This window comes from Petromyzon marinus, chromosome 8, assembly GCF_048934315.1.
Source record: "Petromyzon marinus isolate PM22_M1 ecotype Great Lakes invasive population chromosome 8, UKy_Petmar_22M1.pri1.0, whole genome shotgun sequence".
Classification (NCBI taxonomy): Eukaryota; Metazoa; Chordata; class Hyperoartia; order Petromyzontiformes; family Petromyzontidae; genus Petromyzon; species Petromyzon marinus.
Window position 1 is genome coordinate 13,422,226 of NC_133674.1, and position 24,012 is coordinate 13,446,237.

A 24,012-nucleotide genomic window follows, 5' to 3' on the forward strand; every position below is an offset into this window, starting at 1 on the left:
CATAGTGATGAAATTATCTTCCTTAAGAGTATCAACCAGTGACATTTTTATTAAGTGAAAATGTTTGCAATATATGAGCGTTAATTGACACATTGTGTTTTCGGAATGTGCCACTGCCCAGCCTTGAACCCCAACACAGCCCTCATCTCCCCAATGCTCGAATTGATTTATATTTTTACTTTTTCCGCAATCCCTTTTTTGCGTTCTCTCCATCGCTTGGCCTAACTGCCTCGTTACCTCAAACTAATTTTCTGGCTTGCCCTCCACATCATTGCTCCTCTTCCACAGAACCATTGCTCTAGTGTTTCAACATTTTCTCCACTTCCACGTATCCTCACCGTCATTCCGTGCCCAGCATCGGATATCATCCCCCGATTTTACATCATCATTGTCCCCTGCTCATGCACAGCATCTTGAAATAAGATCGCATTTGTCCAGTGTCATTTTACTTCATGTGCAGTTTTTAAATGTTCTTTATTTTCCACAATATATTCTATTTAGGATATGGTTTGTGAGAGCTTAGTCAATTGGCTCTGCAAAGGCTAGCCGTGATGTAATGTGATAATGCATTCATCTTCCTAAGAAATCATAGGAATAACAAAAACTATTAACAATTTGTTTGTAACTATACAGTACTGGGAATGCACAAAGTACCAAAATACATTACAAATGTTTTGAAACAAGGAGGCACGCTTTCAATAAAGTTGTTGGCAGCCACATTGCAAGATTGTTTATCCAATACAATGTTCCGAAAAAGATACAAATATAAACGGATATATTTGCCAATATTTGGCCTCTCAAGATTTCCTGACGATAGATACAATAACAAACAAAAATGTATTGAGCACAAATTTGCAGAAGGATGTAAAGTAGAGCTCAATTTATACAGTATGGGCAAAAGAGAAGGAAAGTTGCATGCAAACAGTTATATAAACAACTGAAGATAGAGTACCTATTTGTTAGAAGGTCTCAGCTGGAGAACACATCAGAGTATGTGTACCTAGGGCAGCTATTAAAGGTTGCCTGGGTTCAAAATTATGAAATAAGATGGATAAGAGTAGGTTGGAGTGTTTTCATTTAAAGGTTTCGTGACTGCAGTAATTCATATTCTTAGCTCTTTCGGTAAAGTAACGTTGAAGGGAAACAATAAAATATATAAAACAATTAAAATTATCACGACGTTTCGACCATAACACAAACGGTCATCATCAACGGCAATTGCCGTTGTTTTTTCACACCTGATGATGACGTTTGTGTTATGGTCGAAACGTCGTGATAATTTTTATTGTTTTATATATTTTATTATTTTATTGTTTCCCTTCAACGTGACTTTACCGAAAGAGCTAAGATTATAGGTTAGAGTGTGTTTTATAAACTGAACTTAATGAAAAGCATTCCACCTAAAGAAACCTTTTTTTTAAATCAGAATCTTTATTTATACTAGAGTAATCCAATGAGTTTTCAAGCTCTTTTTCACAGATGTCTAGTAGTTTAGCTTATCTGCTATGACATACGTGTGCAAAGAAGGGAGAGATGAATTCTTGAAATTACAATCAAACATAGAGGACAAATGAAAAATACATACTTCGTATTGACTGACGAAACAAGTGGACTTCATAGGGGCACGCTGCTAGAATAGATTACGGCTGGTGATCGAGACAAAGGAGGAAATATACATAAGGGGACGACATCCACCGCACAGACTGAGTGCTTAAATCAGCTGAGGTACAGGTGGCAGATGGATTGTTGCATCGCAGGAATGTGAGCCATGGCGAAGTCTTGGAAAGGCATACTCTTTGGTTCTATTGGGTAAAGTCACGTAGGTGAAAATAAAATAACAAAAAATCACGACGTTTCGGCCACAACACAAGCGGCCTTCATCAGGTGAAGGGACGAGACTGTCTGTCACCTGATGAAGGCCGCTTGTGTTGTGGCCGAAACGTCGTGATTTTTTGTTATTTTATTTTCATCTACGTGACTTTACCCAATAGAACCAAAGAGTATGGATCCTAGCAGTCATGAAAGCTTTAAATCTTGGAAAGGCCTTCATCCAGCAGTTGATAGATCATGGTTTAAGACATTCAGTTAACAAATGAACAAAGCATGCCTGGTCGATAAGTAGATGCATAGTTTCGACCTCAAGGCATATGGAGTGACTTTAAAACAATAAACATGTCTAGTTGGCCCTGAATGTACCAATGGCAAAGCACAGGTAAAAAAAAATGTGCGGCCTCTCATCCATTAAGTCAAATAGAAGAGTGCAAAATGGCTTAAAAAAGACCATCAAAGCTGGTTACTCAAGGTGTACATTCCTTTCACAATAGCACAGCGTTTAAATGTCCCACATTGCAAATAAACACTGCCTTTAATCTAACAGCCACAAACCCAATGTCAACACTTTACCTCCTGGAAAGGCCGTACACTCAACTCGATTATCCGATTAAGTGGAGGGAGAGGGGGGTGGGTTGGGTAAGGGGCCGGATAATATCATGATCATAGATAATGCAGCACGCCATGTGTAAATAAGGCTAAATACGTATTTATTGTGTTATTTGGTCAGTCTTGAGAGATGAAATCGATAATCGGTAGATTAATCGATGACTTAAATACTTTAAGAGACCAGCGTTTTTCAGAATTGTATTCGTTCACTTCGCCAATAACTTAACACGCAACACCCTTGACTTAAAGCTTTCGTGACTGCAGGAATTCACATTTTTGGGTCTTTCGGTAAAGTCACGTAGATAGGTTAAAAGAAAATAACCGAAAACTACGACGTTTCGATCGCAACACGAGCGGTCGTCTTCAGGGAAAAAGACGATCGCTTGTGTGTTGAGATCGAAACGTCGCAACACAGTGCCTGCTTTTTTGGGGGGGCAAGGGAGGGAAAATACACCCTATTTTAAATAATACTACGATTAATTATAAATATGTATTCGATCTTAACTTAACTCTGTACATGAGGGGTAATACGGTACCAGCTGTAATGTTAACTCCGTCATTACATTTCAGTCGACGCTCGAAAACCGGGTGGGTCACGTGCTCGCCACGTGCCTTGAAATCGAATTGCCCCCCCCAACCACCAACCGTCGCGATTGGTTGATCCGCGTGACGCAACGCGGAGTTGACGACTGCGATTGGCTTGAGCGCGACGGTTTTGCCCAATGGGCGCCAGGAATACGGTTGCTACGGGGACTCAAGCGGCGGTCGCCATGGTAACCGCACTGCCATATTCGTACAGGGAGGTTCGCATTCAGTACGCGTGGATGCCACCTCTTCTGGCCTTAGTGACGACGAAGAAAGGACCGTTGCCCGAAACGTCTCTTGCCATGTATTGTTTTCCTCCTCAGGCGGTTGTTATTGATTAATGTGTTTCTCAATACATGGGGGGAAGCTACTCCTGACGTTACGGTCGGGTTAGGCCCAGCAATAGCCATTCCTGTAACATTGAAATACAAATAATAGAAACACACTAAATTTTGGTTTAAAGCTTTCGTGACTGCAGTAATTCATATTCTTAGCTCTTTCGGTAAAGTCACGTTGAAGGGAAACAAAATAATATATTTAAAACTATTGTTTTATATATGTTTTATTATTGTATTGTTTCCCTTCAACGTGACTTTACCGAAAGAGCTAAGAATATAGAAACACACTACTGAAGAATTTTTATTTAAAGCTTTCGTGACTGCAGGGATTCATATTCTTGGTTCTTTCGGTAAAATCACGTAGAAGGGAAACAATAAAGTAATACAAATATACAATAACATTCTCATGACATTTCAACTGCAACACAAGCAATCATCATCAGGTGTGAAAACCACAGCAAGAAAATGTTGTGGTTTTCACACCTGATGATTGCTTGTGTTGCAGTCGAAACGTCGTGATAATTTTATTGTTTTATATTTTTATTATTTAATTGTTTCTCTTCTACGTGACTTTACCGAAAGAACCAAGAATATACTACTGAAGGTCCATTTTAAATATACTGTATACTGCCTCATAACAGACAGATGCCAGATATTGAAACGTAATGTTATGTTCCAGAGTAGTCTGTGATAGCACTGCGGTTCCTTATACGTAAAACACAACCAAAAACTTTAATTAGTTACCATTAACGATCTAGATTTCACATTTTCACAGTTCTAATTAACATTTATCAGGAACCAAAACCTCGAATGAAGGCAAAGATGGATAAAATATAAAGTAGACTGGAAGTTGTCCTTTGCTAACGTGGACGCTCAATAAGTTATCAGTGGTAGCCAGGGCAACTTAGTTGCCATGTTGGTAAGGGGGGAACATTTACACTCAATGTACAGGGTGGTCCAGATGCCTTGTGACTTCCCAATTAGTTAACCCCCTCACATTATTTTTCCCCTTCGCGTATTCATTTGTTTTAAATAAACCTCGCTTTAAAAAATAAATAAACATATAGTACGTTTCAGATCATTAAACGGTAGTCACAAGACATCTGGACCACCCTGCCGAACACCGCGATGGGAACGCAGTCTCGTGAAATATCAAAAGTAAAATCGAATATACCTTGGGGGTGGGGTAGAGAGAGAGAGATATACTCGGCCCCTTGCTAAGATGACCGTTTCAGCGACGTTTTATTGAAATCGACAACCTCCGTTTAACTCTGCGCGCCATAATTGTAGGGGAATGCCTTCCGCTTTGGACATACAACTGGACGAGACTCCTCGCCCGTGCGCTCTCACTGCCGGGCGCCGGCTCCGTCCTCGTCGTCGCAGCGATAACCACTGCCGCTGCTCCTGACGCCGGTCGTCCGCCTGCAAATTGTGACATTGCAGCTGTCGTTCTGCATTCCGCATCAGCGGCCGTATGAAGAAAGAAGAAGACAAAGACGACTGGCGCGTTTGTCCCTCGGTAAGATGGCCGTCCGGAGGACTCAACCGCCGCCGCAGCCGCAGCAGCAGCAATAACAACAGCGGCGGCAGCAGCCACTTGGGAGTCGTCGTGGTGGTGGTGGTGAGCCCAGCCCCAGCGCCCCTCTCTGCTCAATGTTTAATAAGTCCGGGCGGCGTTGGCAGCGACGGCGGTGTGGGGTGGAGGTGGAGGAAGGCGACGAGACCAAAGTGAGCGCTCGCTCATTCTCTCTGGGCCGACGCGCGTTCCGGGTGGGTGGGGTCTCCTCCTCCTCCTCTCTTCCTCCTCTTCCTTCTCCACTCATCCTCCTCATCTCCTCCTCCACGTGAGACAAGACGAGGCCCTCGGTGTTCGAGCGGCCAAAACGCGAGCGCGGTTTGGCGAGGTGCGCGCCGCGGGGTGTTTTATGTGTGGCCGGGGGCCTGGCCTGGCCTCTCCGGCCAGCAGGGGATAGAGCATGTCGCTGTCACTCGCCGTGAAAGAACAGTGACGGGAATGGCTTAGAGTAGGGAGAGGCACGCGTGATCAAGCCGGGAACCCCCTTGCCCCCCTCCAGACAGCCTGCAAATAGAGACATTTGTGTTGTCTCATTCGACCATTGGACAAGTGAAGGGAAGTGGGTAGATACTCTTTGGTTCTATTGGGTAAAGTCACGTAGGTAGAGTCGCGCATGGCATGTTGATGAAGCTAGATGTGGATATGGATTGTCCCTGCCGCCAAACTTTACGGAATGCTACATCTGGAGAAGTGAACACAGTGGTACAGCGCTATACAACCACGTTATCTATGCAGAAGTGAGTAGAGAGGGACTTCATCCAGCAGTGGATTAAGGAATGGTGCTTGCCATTAATTATTGGGCAATAATACTGAACCGAAAGAACCAAGAATATAATGCTAGAGAATCGTAATACAGTATAAAGTATTTCTGATTATGTAATATCCAATATTGTGATCTCAGGCTTTCCGCCGACTCTTAAACTCTTTATTAGGAGTGTTTGCATTGGTATTTATCCTGTAAAAGTACTGCATTAGGTAGTGAACTTTACTTATCCATTAGTGGGTATAATGCTACTTATTCACCAGTGTATATAATTTTACTTTCACTGTAGTGTATAAAGAACGGTATTCGAATGTTGATGTTCTCCGCTTAAAGAATTGTGCATGTACAGACTTTAAGTGGGGGTCGAGAAACTTTATCCAGCATCGCTATTGCTTAGTTGATAGTTGTGGGTGAACGGTGGTATTCCATAAGAGAATGGTTATCTCATTCAACGGAGTTAAGTCCAGTGGTATGGCATTGTATAGAGAATGGTGCTTTACAGCTGTGGATGGGACATGGTGTTGCCCAGCAGCAGGTAGATAACACCTTGAAGAATATAGAATTGTGTGGAGAATGATACAGAAGTGGGTATAAAGTGATCTAATCCAGTAGTGGATAGAAAGTGACATGGAACAGGTAATAAAACCACGGCCCAGCATTGGGCAGGGACTAATGAATTGAGAATTGTATTGTTTTATATATTTTTTATTATTGTATTGTTTCCCTTCTACGTGGTGACTTTACCGAAAGAACCAAGAATATGAATCCCCGCAGTCACGAAAGCTTTAAATCAAAATATTCTAACAGTTTAATAACAATGGCACAGTTACCATACAGCAGTGGAACATTTGAGTGATCTCATTCAATAGAATTACTACGATATGGAGAGAGAGGCGTTCAGGTGATGAGGGATCAAAGTTTGGCTACAGATTTGGCTGCTTGTGGGGGTGATTGTGAAAAGTGTTTGCGCACTTTGAAAATTAAAAAAACACACAAACTTGAGTGGGAAATAAATATTTCGGTCAACTGCAGAAATTGATTAAACTAAATAATTTTACGTACATAAAGCAGAACCTTTATTGTACTTTTATTTGTACGAATCTATCCAAATTTTAAGTGCATTTTCTTGGTGTCTTAAGGGTTAACCTAAGCGCAGGTTATGTTGTAAAACAATAAACCTCGTAAACGTGGTAAATAGTCGACTCCATTGTGTACGCATGAAAGTGAACGAGATCGCCTTCATTTTGTAAAGTTTAAACGTGGCAAAAACCCGATAATAACTATGCTGACGCGGCGGAGTAATTACCCCGTGATTTTCCAGCGCAAAATGTCAACAGTAAAGTTCACGCGAAGCTAAATAGTTGAGCAGGAGAAAAAAATTAACTCGGCACACGCCTCGCACGTTACAGGTCCCTCCTGGGGCAATGTCAAAAGCGTTGGTTGTACTGCCCTAGAAGTGCAGTGTTTGCATTCGTGGAGAAGTTCTGTGACTTGATGTGCTGGATAACTCGTTTAAAATGTACATTGACTGGAGTTGAGAACATTCACTTGATGACTACGTTGGCCACAAGGTTCCCAGAAGCACTTAGCTCTGGATACAGGGGTCACTTGGCTTGAATACAACGTTTGTCCCGTTGGATGCAGGCCTGTAAAATTAGAAATACACCGCAGTGTTAATACGTATGGATTTTGAGAGAGCTTGTGACAATGTAGTAGTAAATCAATCTGTGCTAACTTTACGGCCAAATTTGGAGCGTTCCACGTCTAGCAATATTTAGTGACAGATTACTCTTAACTAGACATGATACCCTATTGGCAAGCAAAAACTGTTAATTTGTAATGTTTCAATTTATGGATGACAGTTGGCTTTGGTTTGTATTACATTTCTGGAACTGGTGTATTTCATTTCAAAATGATCAGGAATCGTCATGTTTGATAGATTGCATTGTTTAGTGCAGTGGTTCCCAACCTGTGGTCTGCAGTCCAAAGGTGACGCAATGCCATGAGAAGTGGTCTGCAGAACCGTTGCAGATATGATTTTTGTTCACAAAACACGTTTTTTTTCCCCGTATGGTGGTTGGCAGTGATCCACTTGCTCAGAAGGCTTGGGAATCACTGGTTTACAGGACAAGTATGATTTCGATTTAAAGCTTTCGTGACTGCAAGGATTCATCTTCTGGGTTCTTTCGGTCAAGTCACGTAGAATGGAGATAAAACAATAAAAATAATAATAACAGAATAAAATTCTCACGACGTTTCAGCCACAACACGAGTAGCCTTCATCAGGTGAAGAAACAGGACTGTCCGGAAGACAGGACTGTGCGGAAGACAGTCCTGTTTCTTCACCTGAGGAAGGCTACTTGTGTTGTGGCCGAAACGTCGTGAGAATTTTATTATGTTATTATTTTTTATTGTTTTATCCATTCTACGTGACTTTACCGAAAGAACCCAGAAGAAGGACAAGTATGGTTAATAAAATGTACTCTTTTTGTATACCATGCAACTTTTCATGATCTTGTAATAATCTAGTTTGGTGGGGTTTTTTTAAACGAAAGGCCTGATGAGGATAGTTGTTAAACACGTGCCACAGAGCCATTTTGCATGACGTTTTGTGTTTGATTTCACAGCCACTCAGTGATGCTTCAGAGCTTTACCACAGCACATTATGTTCTGCAAACGTGTGTCCAGTAAGGATCAAAGTGAAGAGCAGTGTGCAGTAGTGGTATGTTTCACGTCAAAATTAGTTAACAGCCATGCAGCTAAGAACTAATGTTAACATTCTCCTCAATGATGCTTAATTATTCTTTAGTGTTATGTATTATATCATTTTGTGTCGAACTAGAACTGTTTTCTTATAGAAAGGGACCATGCCTATAAACTGAGTACATTACCAGCATTGATTGAAGTAAGCCGACCCTTTTGATCAGACCCTAAATGTTGAAACAAGTCTGAAGTTTGCTTGTATTGAATCAAAATTGTCTTCCCTATATATACCAATTTCTCCAGTCTAAACCAGATCATGTATTGTGCTTACATGTTTTTGGGCGCTTAATGCACAAATAAGGATCTGTTGATTTAAAAATGATTATAACATTTTGGAAATACTACCTAGAAAGTGATGGTCTGAGTTGGTGAGTAGTAATGTGTGACTTGCGTTTGTCGTGTTCCATTTTTTAGGATATGACCATGAACTCAAAGTGGGGGAACAGGTGAAGACTCGTAATGCCACTTGGAGATCGTCTCATGTACAGCAGATAGTAGGCATTAGAGGACTTGTGTAAGAAAAGTATTTGTTTCATTGCACGCAGCTGTTTCAGAATAAAAGCAGAACAAAAACTCTACTTGACTGTATTCAAAGGATAAAATAAAGACCGCGTTCTTAAATAGCTGTATTATACTAAGAAGATAAAAAATTAGGCATCCCCTCATATTTTTCACTTGGCATTACCAAGACTAAGCTGTGTTTATCCACAACCTCTTTAAGATAATCCATGTGGGGAAAATAGAGTTGGCTCTGAGCTGCGTGGTCCCACGACCCATGCGTTGAGCAATCCTCGTGGAGCCTCATGGACGTGGATGTCCCCTTGACCCGGGCGCCGGGCATCATGTCCATGGATCGCGGCTCGCTGGGGGAGACTGAGGATGACATGACGGAGCACGAGCGGAACAGCACGGGCCTGAATTCGTGCTGGCCCATGTACCAAAGCAACTCGCACATGAGGAAGGCCTTCAAGATCATGAACAGCTTGAGGAGGCAAGATATGCTCTTTGGATATATTTGTTCATGCCAAAAGCACATACTTTGTTTATGTGAATGCAGTTTAAGTTATGCCAATCAGTGAAAAACGCCTTATCTCTGTACCTATTTATTAGATCTGCCATTTATTCATGACCCCAAATCAATCCGCACAAAGTCCTATAATTCGTGTGTTAATCATTTTCTTCACGGCTTTGCAAGGATAAGACAAGTGATGCAAAAGTGGTTACAAATTCAGCCTATTATCTGTGTTTTTGTGCACTATATGGAAAGGAATAATTTGTGCATATTAACCAAAATATTAGGATTCCACTCTGAGCACCCTACAACAAATTGAATCAGAGAAGTTATACCATACATTAGTATTGGCACCTCACTTGCATGCCTGTAAATTGTATATTTCCATGTTTTATGTCTATGGGCTTGCTACTTGTCACACAGGCAAGGTGTGCTATGCGATGTCGTCCTCGTAGCTGATGGGACAGAAGTGGCTGCTCACAAGCTGGCACTGGCCTCATGCAGCCCTTACTTTCATGCCATGTTCACAAGTAAGAGGACGCTGGGAATTCACCTTCACAATTTAGCATCAATGGTCAGTTGATTTACCACATTCATTACATTACATTTGCTACATTTAACACAGTCGTTCCACATAGGCCAGTTTGGTTGGTTGGTCCGGTGCTTTGACTAATTTATCGCTAGCCATCGTTGTGACCATTGCAATGTTGTAATCTCACGAGTATTTTGTTACCGAGTGAAAGCCCATATAGTTTTTACTCTTGGGTTATTTTTTTTTCCTATCTACGTGACTTTATCGAAAGAACCAAAGAGTATGAATTCCTGCAGTCACAAAAGCTTCAAATCAACCCATATAGTTTGTATAACACATTTGAAAATAATTTTACTTATCTGTTCCAAGCACACAGGTGTGATATAAGTACATAGATTAAATTGTTTTGGGTAATGGTTGCCAACAGTAAATGAAATACTACAAAAATACTACAGACGCATGAAAATCCCACATCAAACTGCATATAGAATGGAAAATATGAAACTCACTTGAAGTAATTAGAAGAATTTTGGCAGAGGCTTGAATAAACTAAATCATGCTGTACTGGACCGAATAAGTAGGCATTATTTTAAATAAATAGTTTTAGTGCAATGTATGGCATTTGCCATTGAAGTACTATATGTCTTAGGCACTATCCATGTCTCTGCGATTGGGATTATTTTAAATGTAGCTCTGAAGATGTTCAATAGAACTGGCAGGCCATTTGGATTTTGCCAATGCCGGGCACATGGACATATCACCTGTGGATTTTACCTCTGAATAATCAGCATAAATAGTTACAAGTCGAAATAACATTTTATTTGGGCTATAATTGCTGTCTATTAATGAGGTAACCTATTTTAACGTCTCCTATTAATGAGCAGACATTCCAGTCACAGAGGATATCTGGGTCACGCTTTCATTGTCACATCTAAGGACAACATAACATGTTGTAGAAGCACTTATTAGCGCTGCTGAGGACCTGTAACGAGCGATGTTTGATGTACAGGCGAGATGGCGGAGAGCAAGGCGCAGAAAGTGGAGATCAAAGAAGTGGATGGCCGAGCGCTTGCCCTGCTCGTTGACTACGTGTACACAGCGGAGATCCAGGTGACCGAAGACAATGTGCAGGTGAGGACTGATGACCTGACCTGTAGCCACTGAGCTTGCATTTTGGTATCACCTAAGCTTTGGTTGGTGGATTTTATTTATAACAATTTTTTGACAGAGGGGCCTTCATGAAAAACGTTTTTTATACTCTTTGGTTTTATTCGGTAACGTCACGTAGAAAAAAAATATAAAATAATTAAATCACGACGTTTCGGAGGCAACACAAGCTTCCGTCTTCAGGTGGAAAAGTCAACGCAGAATATCTGTGTCAGGAGCACAGTTCAGAGACAACCGGGATGATATACAGGTTAAGGGAGGGGGGAGGAGTCAGTAAGGGGGCGTGGGTGGGTGGGAGGTCTGGGTTAAGCAGCCTTTTGATAGGCTGCTGCGGGTAACAACCACTTCGCACTGCACGGGAGTGGGTAAAAAAAACACCTTTTGTTATGCTGAGTGTGGGGTCTGGGAGATTTTGGAAGCGGTAGGTTTGCAGAGATTTGTCCACGAGGCCATCCAGATTTACAAACACACACAACTTCAACCGAGAGGATGGTTTCAAATTGAGCAATCACTGGAAAGATGTTATAAATCAAGTCAAACGTTAGCTGCCTCTCAATTTTTTGTACAGCCATTTCCTTTTCTCAGTGGTTGTATTTCAAATTTTAGCTACCTTATAATTGAACAGCTGTTTACACCCGCTTTCAAAATCCCCCCCCGACCCCCCCCCACGCAGCTTCAGCCGTTTGCACCCGCTTTCAAAATCCCCCCGACCCCCCACGCAGCATCAGCCGTTTTGCACCCGCTTCCAAAATCTCCCTGACCCCACACTCAGCATAACAAAAGGTGTTTTTTTACCCACTCCCGTGCAGTGCGAAGTGGTTGTTACCCACAGCAGCCTATCAAAAGGCTGCTTAACCCAGCCCTCCCACCCACCCACGCCCCCTTACTGACTCCTCCCCCCTCCCTTAACCTGTATATAATCCCGGTTGTCTCTGAACTGTGCTCCTGACACATATTCTGCGTTGACTTTTCCATCTGAAGACGGAAGCTTGTGTTGCCTCCGAAACGTCGTGATTTAATTATTTTATTTTATTTTATCTACGTAACTTTACCGAATAAAACCAAAGAGTTTGAATCCTTACAGTCACGAAAGCTTCAAATCTAGAAGGAAAAACTTTTCTCTGCAAAGATAAATTTGAGGATTTTAACTTGTTTAAAGTCCTAAATATTGCGCTAACTGTATTTTAACATGCAAAATAATGGGTATCCATCTGATCGAAGATCAAAAAGTATAATTTTCAGTTACTTGTAACTAAGCGCACTGGTCAATGAAAAATACGAATTCTCAGTAAAACATCATTCTTCCACATGTAGTGTGAAGTATAGCTTTTCTACGATGAAAATTAGATGAATTAAGTTTACATTTAAGCTGGGATGACTCATAGCCATCACTCTTGCTCCTATTCATTTTTCTTAATAAAAACAAAAATTCCCTACTCTCAGTTTATGTGCCGCATGAACAATTACAAAATATGTTCCCTTTGCCCATTTATGTGCAAAATTACGTGTTATGTCATTGTGGCTGAATGTGTATACCTCCTTGCAAGCACTTATATAATTATTGCTTTTGATTGCTTGTTCAGGCCAGATGCCTTTTGTGCCAAGCTGAAGAGTTGGGTATCTGTAAACCAAACTTGTGTAAGGGCATCACCCAGCATTTGGATGACGATCAGGGTGATTTATCATTTTTCACCAAATGCTGTCACTTTGCCCGCTTCAGATTCTGCTGCCTGCAGCGAGCTTACTCCAGCTGCCGGAGGTCCGGGATGCTTGCTGTGAATTCCTGCAGTCACAGCTGCACCCGTCCAACTGCCTGGGCATCCGAACATTTGCCGACATACACGCCTGCTCCGACCTCCTCCAGCACGCCAACACCTATGCCGGTCCGTTGCCTTTTAACTTTCTCCATTAATTGCATGGTGTAAAGGTGCACGCCTGTATCGAGTGTGTATACATGGGCGCATGTGTGCGTGTGATAAATACAGTGAATAAAACAGTCTGGATGGCTGAGCTTGGAAGGGAAGCAGGTTTCCATGTAAAGCTATCCCTGGATTTATGAACATTCGGTTTACGAAATTTCCCGTAAACCTAATTGACAAATTATGGACACCTTTCAATTAGCAAAAACGAATTTCCACTTGAACATGAGGTCAAACAAGAACCACCCATGAGGCTGCGTCATCCATCCGCGACAGTGTCACGATATCCCTACAGCGCAACAGCAATGCCTCCACATCACCTTTCCAGTCATTCCAACATGCAGATCTTTTGGCGAGTTCCCCAAAAAGGTTATCTATTTATGTTTTAGAGTTCGAATGACTGTCCGAAAAACATCACCATTTTTTTGTATTTAAATAAAGGGAAAAGTCATTCCGATTCACAAATGTCGTTCTGCGTGGTTTGTTTTTAACCACGTGTCCCTTTCGTAAATCAAAGAACACCTGTAAATGGCTATGAATTCAAATCACAGTCCAGATGACTCAGCTCATCGTCCCCACCAGGACCAGTGAAACGGGCACCACCTGGTGAGCACTATATGGTCGAAAAACAGCAGGTGGGTTCGTTAAAGAGAGGCTGATTCCATGGAAGAATGTGTAATTTTAGCCATTACCATCAGAGATCAGCTCTGCCAATCATTTTAGATGTTTTATATTTTTTAAATTATAAACTGGGTTGAATATTGTAATCTAAAATTATTGGGAATGTTGTATAAATTATGTGCCATATAGGTGAGGAGACACCCCAGATGAATAAAGTTAAATTAGCAGTCGGTAAGTGTCTCATGCTAGCTTCAAACACACTGTTCTGTGAGATCTTAGTGAAGCTTGTGGATTTTTTTTCTGGATTGCCAGAAGGACATTTTTGAGTTTATGGAAATTATGAATGAATTTCAGATGCTTTGTCATGACATACAGACTATTTTCAAAAGTACAGCAAGATCCTATGACAGTTATACATAGGCATCATTGCCAAAGTTTGCGATGCCACTTACCATATTGTTTTTTTCCGAATTGATTGGTGATGCGAGATTTCTTTGTGCTGAATAAGGAGGGCATCAGTCTCGGCTACATTTCAAGAAAGCAACACTTATGTTCATCTTCTGTTCTTTATGAAGGTGAAGGTCTAATGACGTTGGTGGCTGTTACCTCCAAATATGAACATTGTTAATTGGTCTGTTTCATTATTTATGCTTTGTGCATGACAGTAGCGTGTTAACATGTTGACTGATCCAGAAACAAGTCTTTATTTCTATATCTCTGCCTCTCACTTTGACTGCCATGATTTTACACTCTTCTTTGCCAAGGATAAAGGAATTACTTTCCGAAGGAAAGAGCTGATTTCTCACACCCTTGCACCACCTGAGTGTCTGCGTAGCCCTATTAACAGTCCCAAGCCATTTCAAAAACATATCATCTCGTATTTTTGAAAGCTGACTGATAACAAATGTGCACATTCATCCGAATGTTTTTTTGCTGTGTCCCATTAGCAGGCATAGTGAACCTTACATGAATTGTCTATTTTTTATGGGCATTCTGCAGTTGTACGTTATGGGTGGGTGCAGTTATTTCAGCATTTATTCTTGTAGTGCACATGATTCATTCTCTATTGAACAATGCTGTGCGGGCTTACTATTAATGGGTTGATAAAAAATGTGGTGAAAATTGAGGTGGGAATTTTACTTAAAACATTCACCAAACAGCATGTGCTCATGTGCAGTGCTTTGATGAGAAGTCTTAGTTTATTTGTAGTGACTGCACATCCCAATAAAACAACCTGTTTAGACAACGTGTAAAGACACGATTAAGTCTACAGTTATTATTCTTTGTAAGACGCATCAACTGTAACACTGGTGTATTCTGTATTCTGCTCGGACGGGGCCGTAATGGTAAAATAACACACGTTTACTGAAAAAAAATGAACACTAATGCCTATCTGAATGCAGTCACACTATCACCCCGCACAGAAATCTGCTCTTATCAAGACACTCATTCATTGGGCTAACAAAGTGTCAGATGGTGATAGTCTGAGAAGTGAAATTAAACATTAAACAATTACAATGATGCACAAATCAACAGGGCTTTGAATGCCAAAACCAAATCAAATAGCACGAGCATCGAAACTGCCCAAGAAATTAAAACTATAAAAATACCGTACATTGCGGGAGTAACTGATAAACTAGCCAGATGTTTGGAAAAACAAAACATCCGATTCAAATTTGGCATGGTACATAAAATACAGACATGAATATCTGGTACAAAAGATGTATTACCGACGCTATCAACAGAAGGTGTGTACTGGATTAATTGCACTTGTGACAAATGCTATGTTGGGCAAACAGGATGAATGATCAGCACGAGACTAAAAGAACACCAAAGAAATATTAAATACTCTCAAATACAACTGTATTTGCGGTGGTTCTCTTACATTGACAATACAATGGCCACCTCCACAGCTTTGTTTTCCTCGATGTGGTGGTTGCGCCCGGTTTTCTTACATTGACATGCTAATCTTACAGTAACAGGCTAAATGTCTAATTAACACAGTCACCGTTGTGGTGGTTTTCTAACATTGACATGCTAATCTCTCACAATACAATGGCCGCCACCTCTATTACTTCGTAGTCGTGGAGGTATATCAGCTCTCCGATATTACATTTACACGCAAATTCCATCTCTAGCCCCGCCCACTTACCCTTGGGCTACACCCATCTCTAGCCCCGCCCACTTACCCTTGGGCTACACCCATCTCAAGCCACGCCTACCTACCCTTGGGCTACACCAGGGGTCTCAAACTCAACTTACCTGGGGGCCGCTGGAGGTAGAGTCTGGGTGAGGCTGGGCCGCATCAAGTATTCCAAAAAAAGTACAACTGATCCAATCTTATATATTCTTAGTTTTTTCGGTAAAGTCACGTTGAAGAGAAACAACAAAATAATAAAATATATGAAACAACACATTTTATATATATATTTTATTATTTTGTTGTTTCTCTTCAACGTGACTTTACCGAAAAAACTAAGAATATGAATTACTGCAGTCACGAAAGCTTTAAATCAAAATTTGATCCAATCTTCTCAATCTTTATTAATAACAGTTCAGAACATGAACGGTTCTTCAGAACATAGGCTTCTCTTACCTACTCCTTGCTGCCAGGGACCTGGCAGCGCTTCCTCTTCTTACACAGCTGAGCCACATTTGGCTTGAGGGAGGAAGCAATTGAGACCCTCAGTATGGCTTGAAGATGCTCATCAGTAAGTTTGGACCTGTACTTTGACTTATTAAAGTTCATGGTGCAGAAGAGCTTTTCACACAGATATGTGCTCCCAAAAAGGCACATGGTCCGCTTGAACATCCTGGAAAGCTCAGGGAAGGTGGGGGGCAATTCTCTCAAAAATTGTCCAAGCTTGTCTGCTGTTGCACTCACCTCCCTGAACTTGGCTTTGAGTTCAGAATTGCACTGCAGGTCAATTAGCTCCATTTGAATCACAGGAGGGGCATCTTGCACATCGAAGGAGAAGGGGTCAGCAAAAATTTGAAAAGTGGCTGTGTGTCTTAAAGCCTGCAAACCTGTGATCAAATTCCTCCTGTAGCTTTACAATGGCATCAGCATACTTCTCACCACTGAATGGTGTGCCCGCGTCCGTGAGTGCCTTGCATGCTGTGAAATGGCAGAGGTTTGTCTTGAGAGAGCTGGGCTTTCCATAACACAAGTTTTGTGGAGAATGCTCTGACTTTGTCATAGGCAGCACTGACAAGCTGCCACTGGCCTTGTAACTTCTTGTTCAGTACATTCAGCTCCTGTGTGATGTCAACAAGAAAAGCTAAGTCCATGAGCCATTTGGGATCACTTAGCACAGGAACAGCCATCCCATACTTCTCCATGAAGGCTTTCACTTCTGCTCTTAACTCAAAAAACCTCTTCAAGACGTTTCCCCTGCTGAGCCAACGTACCTCGGTGAAGTAGAGCACATCCTCATATGCTGACTCTATTTCCTCTAAAAAGGCACGGAACTGCCGGTGCTTTAAGCCCCTGGATCTTATATGGTTGATGCATTTCACAACGACAGACATCACATTGTCAAACTTTAGGCATTTGCTGCAAAGGGCCTGCTGATGGATAATGCAGTGCAGAGCAATGGCCTCCTCCACACCCTCCTCTTCCAGTTTTCTTTGAACAAGTGCCACCAGTCCATTTCTCCTCCCTGTCATTGATGGCGCTCCGTCGGTTGTTATTCCAGCAAACCTCTTCCATGGTAAACCGGCATCCACAATGGCATCACACAGCTGGCGGAATATCTCCTGAGCGGTGGTCTGGCCATGCATTGGCTTCACTGTGAGCAACTCTTCCGTCACTTCAACATTGTCGTCAACACCACGGACATACATTGCGAGCTGCGCAGTGTCAGTGATGTCTGTGCTCTCATCAAGAGTGACTGAGTATGCACGGAAATGTTTGGCTTTCTCACGCAGTTAATCGTATATGTTACCTGACAGGTCAGAAATGCGCTCTGCCACTGTGTTGGCTGAAAGGCTAATGTTGCTAAACTGACCCTTCTTTTCCAGACAGACTATACTTGCAGCCTGTAACATGCACTTTTTGATGAACTCGCCGTCTTTCAATGGCTTTCCCGCCTTAGCAATCATCTCACTCACCACGTAGCTAGCTTCGACTGCTGCATCACTCTCTTTGCTTGCTTTCTTGAAAAAATCTTGTTGCCTCAGTAGACATGTTTTAAGATTGGCGACCCGGTCCTCTCTCTCATCTCCCTGGTGTTTTGCATACTCCTCAGTATGTCTAGTTAAGTAATGACGTCTGATGTTGTATTCCTTGTGCACCGCAACTTTCTCTGTGCATATAAAACACGTCGGAGTGCCCCTGTGCTCAACAAAAAAATATTCCGTCTCCCACTTTTCCTGAAATTGTCTGTGCTCGTCGCCAACCTTTCTCTTCAAGGCAGGTTTTGAGAAAGACATGACTGGGGCTGGTTGACAAAAGAAAAAACACATTTAATAACGATAGAAAAAAGTTAATAAAAAAACTACCGTAATTTCCAGACTATAAGCCGCTACTTTTTTTACACGCTCTGAACACTGCGGCTAATTTATGTTTTTTTACATAAACTTCATGTCGCCAAAACATTTACCGTCAACAAACACCGGAAGCTGTCACTAGCCTGAGCTATGGTAAAAAAAAATATCTATAAAATTAAAAATAAATGATGTCAAGTAGGGGGCCACAAAATATCGTTCCGCGGGCCGCAATTGGCCCGCGGGCCGCGAGTTTGAGACCCCTGGCCGCTACACCCATCTCTAGCCCTGCCCACTTACCCTTGGGCTACACCCATCTCTAGCCCTGCCTACTTACCCTTGGGCTACACCCATCTCAAGCCACGCCTACTTACCCTTGGGCTACACCCATCTCAAACCTATATAACATCCTGCTTCAGCAGCTCTTAGCTCTCCCGCTATATTTTTTCACCTGATGACGATTGCTTGTGTTTCGATCGAAACGTCGTGATATTTGTATTTTTAAAATAATTTTTCTATCTACGTGGCTTTGCCGAAAGACCCAAAGAATATGAATTCCTGCAGTCATTAAAGCTTTAAGTCAAGATCTAGTTTTAATTACTGGCGAAACGTTGTAAATGTTGTCGCTTGGCTCTCCAAAACACGGGTGTGCTGTACTAGTGACGAATTGGCATGTTCTGTTTACGTGACAACCCTTATTAGTTGGCTGTGTCGGGTGGTGGTGGGTTTAATGACATATTTACGCGATTTAACCCAAAAAACCTCTATTATGAACACTGGTGTATGTTGGTTCAATCACAGTGCCATCACATGGAGAGATTCAATATCAGCCACAGGCAACCAAAACTGTACACTGCCCTCTTCTAAAAGTGTAGTCATGGGTTTTGGTGGAGGGAGGAACAAGTATTCATCGTAAGTTTACTCTTTGAAAAGGTGGATTTTTAAAAGACTTAATAAGTTGATGGCTTCGTAAGTTTAAAATAGCCATGCCTAAAAGTGACATGCCTGCTATATGTGTCAACTGCCAGTGGACCTACTGGGTGTGTCTGCATTGGCATCCCACCTGCTGCGTGCTGTGCACATTAAGACCTAAGAACACTAGGCTATACACTCGTACAGAAACATGTTTCCCAGCTGTACAGAAACCAAAAAAGCCTTGATGTGTGATGAACGTGCAGCTGCAGTAGACCAGGTGGTGTGCTTTGAACGTGGCAGGGGTCTTCACTGTTAGAGCTAATGCAAATCTGATCAGCAAAACTAAAGCATTCTTTATGTGTGAGGAATTATATTATAACAAACAGCCAGTCTTGAGTCTTGTACTTTGTCAAAAGCTTAACCTCATCTCTAAACCGTACTATTACATTTTTTGTACTTTTCCACAAAGACATGCATCGGTTGGAATATCCAAAATCAGCAGGGTGTATCATTTAAAAACACAAATGAAGCTCAATGTATTGAGGTTCTTGATCTCGCAGGCACGTATGTTCATTAGTGCACACTTGGGGCAGAGTATGCTCATGGCCATTCTGGGGATCAAATTAATCATGAGCACATTTGACATTCATCCCATTGTATTGCAAGGCTATTATAGTGCAAGGCTATCTTCCTTCTGTTATTTGGAAGCCACTGGAGCTATGCACTTTTAAATCTAGATTGTTTAGTTTGTTGTCCTTCCCCGCACATCCGATTAGCACTGTTGGCTATGTACGGTGCAAAAGAAGTTCTACATACATACTTACATATACGAGGCATTGTGTTTAGCAGTAAGGAGCGGTGTTGCCATGTGTAATCCCAATTCAGTATTCGGAAGGTAAATAGTCAAATTGGGCCTTGGTGCCGGTACACAATGGCCCACTCTTTCATCGCAGGATCTTTAGCGTCTACTATGAAGCAGACTGAATCTGTTAGAGTAAATAAACCTGCAGTTCTAACCTGAGCATCTTGCCGGATTCAAACCGCTAACCTCTTGAACAAGAGATGAACGCACAACTGCTGGGCCATGTCACAACCCATGTAAACACCAGCACACGTTAACACACACTACCAGTATATTGAGCCACTGACAATGTGTGTTCTGGGTATGTGAGCTGCTAACATTCACCCCGCTTTGCGTGTCCACAGAACAGCACTTCTCTGACGTGGTGCAGGCAGAGGAGTTCCTCTCACTATCGGTGGAGCAGGTCTGTGACCTCATCGCCAGCGACAGACTGATGGTCCCTTCAGAGGAAAAGGTACGACTGTTGCTGTTATAAAACATTTACATGTAATATTTGCGTTTTTTGGTAGGAGTGGGTATTGTTTATATTGCTGGAATGTTTTGGAGTCTCCCATCATTAATCCAGTGCTCAGAGGCAAGGGTTGGTGGATCACATATAATTTTGACACTACCCTGTATGCTGGCTGCAAGTTGGCCAGGAGATAGCAGTACAGCAGATGGGTTTGTCATTCTGCTTTTGACCTTTGAGTGTTGTTTCCTCAAATGCATGGTATTTCTATGGATATTTCGATTTCCTCCCACCCACCTCTAAAGTACTCCTTTGAAATTAATTAACCAATCATTCCAGTCGAGAACCCTCCTGATAAAAAGCCCTTTTTCTGGAGATATAAATGAAATTATTATATTGGTGATTCTGATATAGATTGTGCAGGTGAGATCTGTTGGAGGGGATATCAGTGGTTGTTGCGTTAGGAGCTTATGATGATGCTGGTGCCTGGCATTGGTTTGCAGGTGTTTGAAGCGGTGCTGGCATGGGTGAACCACAACCGCGAGAAGCGACAGGAGCTGATGGCTAGCCTCCTGGAGAATGTGCGTTTGCCTCTGCTCTCTCGCGAGTACCTGGTGGAGGTAAGCCCCATTATTCCTGTGCCTTGTTACGTTTGAGCCGTAAAAAATGGGTTTATGTTCTTTCGCGGTAGCGCCGTACCTTTATCACACTTAATAGGATAGTCGGCATCCTTACAACTCGGTACGTACAGATGTGAGTGTTTGAGAAATTTTCCCAACTTAATTTGCATGTATCTGTGTCAGCCCGGTGGGTGAGCATATCTCCAGCACTCATTATCTTGGCTTTTGTGAAAAACTATTTTAATATACGATTGTCAGCTTGGTATGAAAGCAAGGTTATAAAGATATAGAGTACAAAGACCAATCCAAAAGTTCAATTCTGGCACAATCTTCAATTGACTGGCAATGCCCTGACAGTCTTGGGTGTTGCTAAAAGTGTCTTCTAATTTGTAAATCGGTCATTGGCTCCTATGCATTTTTAAACTGAATGCTGACTTACATAGGTATTGGCCATGGTAAAAAAAAACACTAATCTTGGAGTGTAATACATTATTCAGCTTCCTATCTAATGGTAGAAAACTCAATTCCAGGAATCTATTTTGTAGATAGTGACAAACAATATCACAAACCTCCCATGATTACATAAAGGTATATATCCTGGAATAGAAATAAGTACTTTGTGAAAAATTATTTTACAATAATTTGGCCAGGTCATATTATCTTCATACACAATTCTTAACAAGTTTGATTAATCCTGCCCACTGGTTGTTTCAAATTTTTGCTTACCTCCGCTTTTTTATTTTCAATTTCCTCTACAGTACGTCCTCGTTTAACGCCGAAGATGGGTTCCTAAACAGTGCCGCGTCATGCGAAAACAATTTCCCCATAAATAATGTAACGCTAAAGTTTGACGAGATGCGATGTACGCGCACACGCACCGTAAGATGGCAGGACAAATATCTGAGGGTACACCGCCGCCACCTCACTGTATCATCCTGCATACTGTATCCTAACGCTCAGATGTGCAACTCAAGAAACTAGTTCCTTGTCAACCGCTGAGAAACAGTAGTTATAACGGTGCACGTTGTGCATTATAACGGTGCGTGTTCTATGTTGTGCGAAACGTGTTCCGTGGTGGAAGAACCACTTTATGGTGACTGTGTGCTGTGTGAACACGCATTAAGCGAGGACTTACCGTACTTCTAACACAACGTTTCATGGGTTTACTTTTTCTTTTCCAGGAAGCTCGTCAATATTTGCAGAGCAGGGGCTTCTGAACTCTATTTCTGGCATCGCCTCTTGGTTCACCTTTCCAAATGAATAAGTCCGTATGATTCCCTTCCATATTAGGTCATTACACATTTCACCTATCTGATGATTGGTTCAAATGTTAACCTTTACCTTAGTGGGTGCATAGAATTAAAATTGAGACACCTTACCTGATACACTCTCTTAACTCAATTGGGCAAAAGTTTTCAAGCAACTGAAAATATAAGTGATGAGATAGGAAAGAAAATCGGTCGATATGTAAGCTTCCTTCATTTATACCAGGTAACATATAATGAAGATATATCGTCTTTGCAAGAGATATGTGGAGAAAATATTTAACAAAAATATTAATGAAACTAGTGGATTTCAAATCCAGGAATGGTAAATCAAATCCAGTCCATATTTTAACGTCTCATTTCTCCTATATGAAATAAATCAGTGCACATTGATTGCTCTAGTCCTGTTTATTGTTAGATTTGGAAAACCCGAGGGGATTTAGTTTCGAAAGCCTTAAAATGAGAACCACTGCATGTGATTCAGTAACAATTTAAAACCAATTTCAATTTATTGATGCTGCCAAAGGAATTCATGAGGAAATGGTTGCAAACAGCTTTTCTTAATGAACACAGTCTGCTGGCCCAAATTTCAATTTGACTTTTTGTAGGAAATGGTTTGGTGCAAGTTGACTAGCACTGCACTTGTCATGGCAGCAGAGGAGCAATGTCCCCAAGCTCAGTATTTACAGAACTGGTAGATTACCATCCAGACATATTTGACTACATTACCCAGCAAGTCTTGCTTTTAAATTACAATAGAAAATTCATTTTACATTCTTGCAGTTGACCAGTTGCACTCTTAACTGCCATAGCATAGTTGGCTATATACGGTGCGAAAGAAGTTCAACATACCTACAGAGCAATGGGGGTAATTCTGAAGTCCCCCATGATTGACTTCCCTATGTGCCAATTTAAAATCCAAACATCAAATAGTGATGCGAACACATAATATGCAAGTTTAAGTGCAACTAGCCCAAGAAGGCTTTAACATCCTCTGGATTCAAATTTCACTCTTCTCTTTGCTTGCTCACTCTTTGTAGCACGTATCTGAACATCAATGGAGCACACTTCATGGTTATATGATACCATAAACAGTTTGCCCACCAGCAATGAACGTATTTTATGTAAATATCTAGATGTGTGTACCCACAATTTTCACACAAAGGGCTTACTATATTTTTGGAATGTTTAGCCCCTAATTTCTGAACTGGTCAAATGAGTTTGAGGTAGGAGCTCCCCCTCCCACTATACTACCACACGTTCCAGCTTTTCTGCTGGAGTGTTTCTATGTTTTACAACTGGCTATGTGCAGCAGCTATGTAGAGTAACACAATTAATGCAACTTTATTCACCTTCAAGGGATTTAATTTGAATTCCACTGTAACATGAGCTCAGTGTTTCCTTTTTGCTATAGCAGTTTCCCTTAACATTATACATGCACAGCCCTTTGTCAATCCACTGGAGGATTAGTGCCTTCCTGTGCCACCCGGGGCATTTGATCGGTATTTCTCTACACTTCACGCTGGTCAGTGTGTATTGCTGAAGGCAAGGAGCATAGACATTGCAGCAACAACATATTTTACTGCACTGCCCCCTGATACTCCACAGCCTATAACAACCTGTTTATGCATGGTGGTCACCCATCCATGCACTGTCCAGGCTCAAACCAGCTGAGTGTCTGAGATTTGGCATGATCAGA

General features: G+C 41.7%; 1 protein-coding gene across 7 annotated transcripts in view; it reads left to right on the forward strand.

Moving 5' to 3' along the window:
* Positions 1 to 4,041: 4,041 nt before the first annotated feature.
* Positions 4,042 to 24,012, forward strand: part of LOC116940242 (kelch-like protein 2) — a 53,301-nt gene continuing 33,330 nt past the window's right edge. Inside the window, exons 1-7 of one of the 7 annotated variants that reach the window (XM_076065664.1) lie at positions 4,042 to 4,980; positions 8,879 to 9,455; positions 9,900 to 10,006; positions 11,018 to 11,139; positions 12,896 to 13,058; positions 20,325 to 20,434; positions 20,932 to 21,048. In XM_076065664.1, coding sequence (XP_075921779.1) covers positions 9,268 to 9,455; positions 9,900 to 10,006; positions 11,018 to 11,139; positions 12,896 to 13,058; positions 20,325 to 20,434; positions 20,932 to 21,048 — 807 coding nt within the window. In that variant the 5' untranslated portion in view covers positions 4,042 to 4,980; positions 8,879 to 9,267. The other 6 variants (XM_032949748.2, XM_076065665.1, XM_032949743.2 and 3 more) reach the window with 6 other exon arrangements.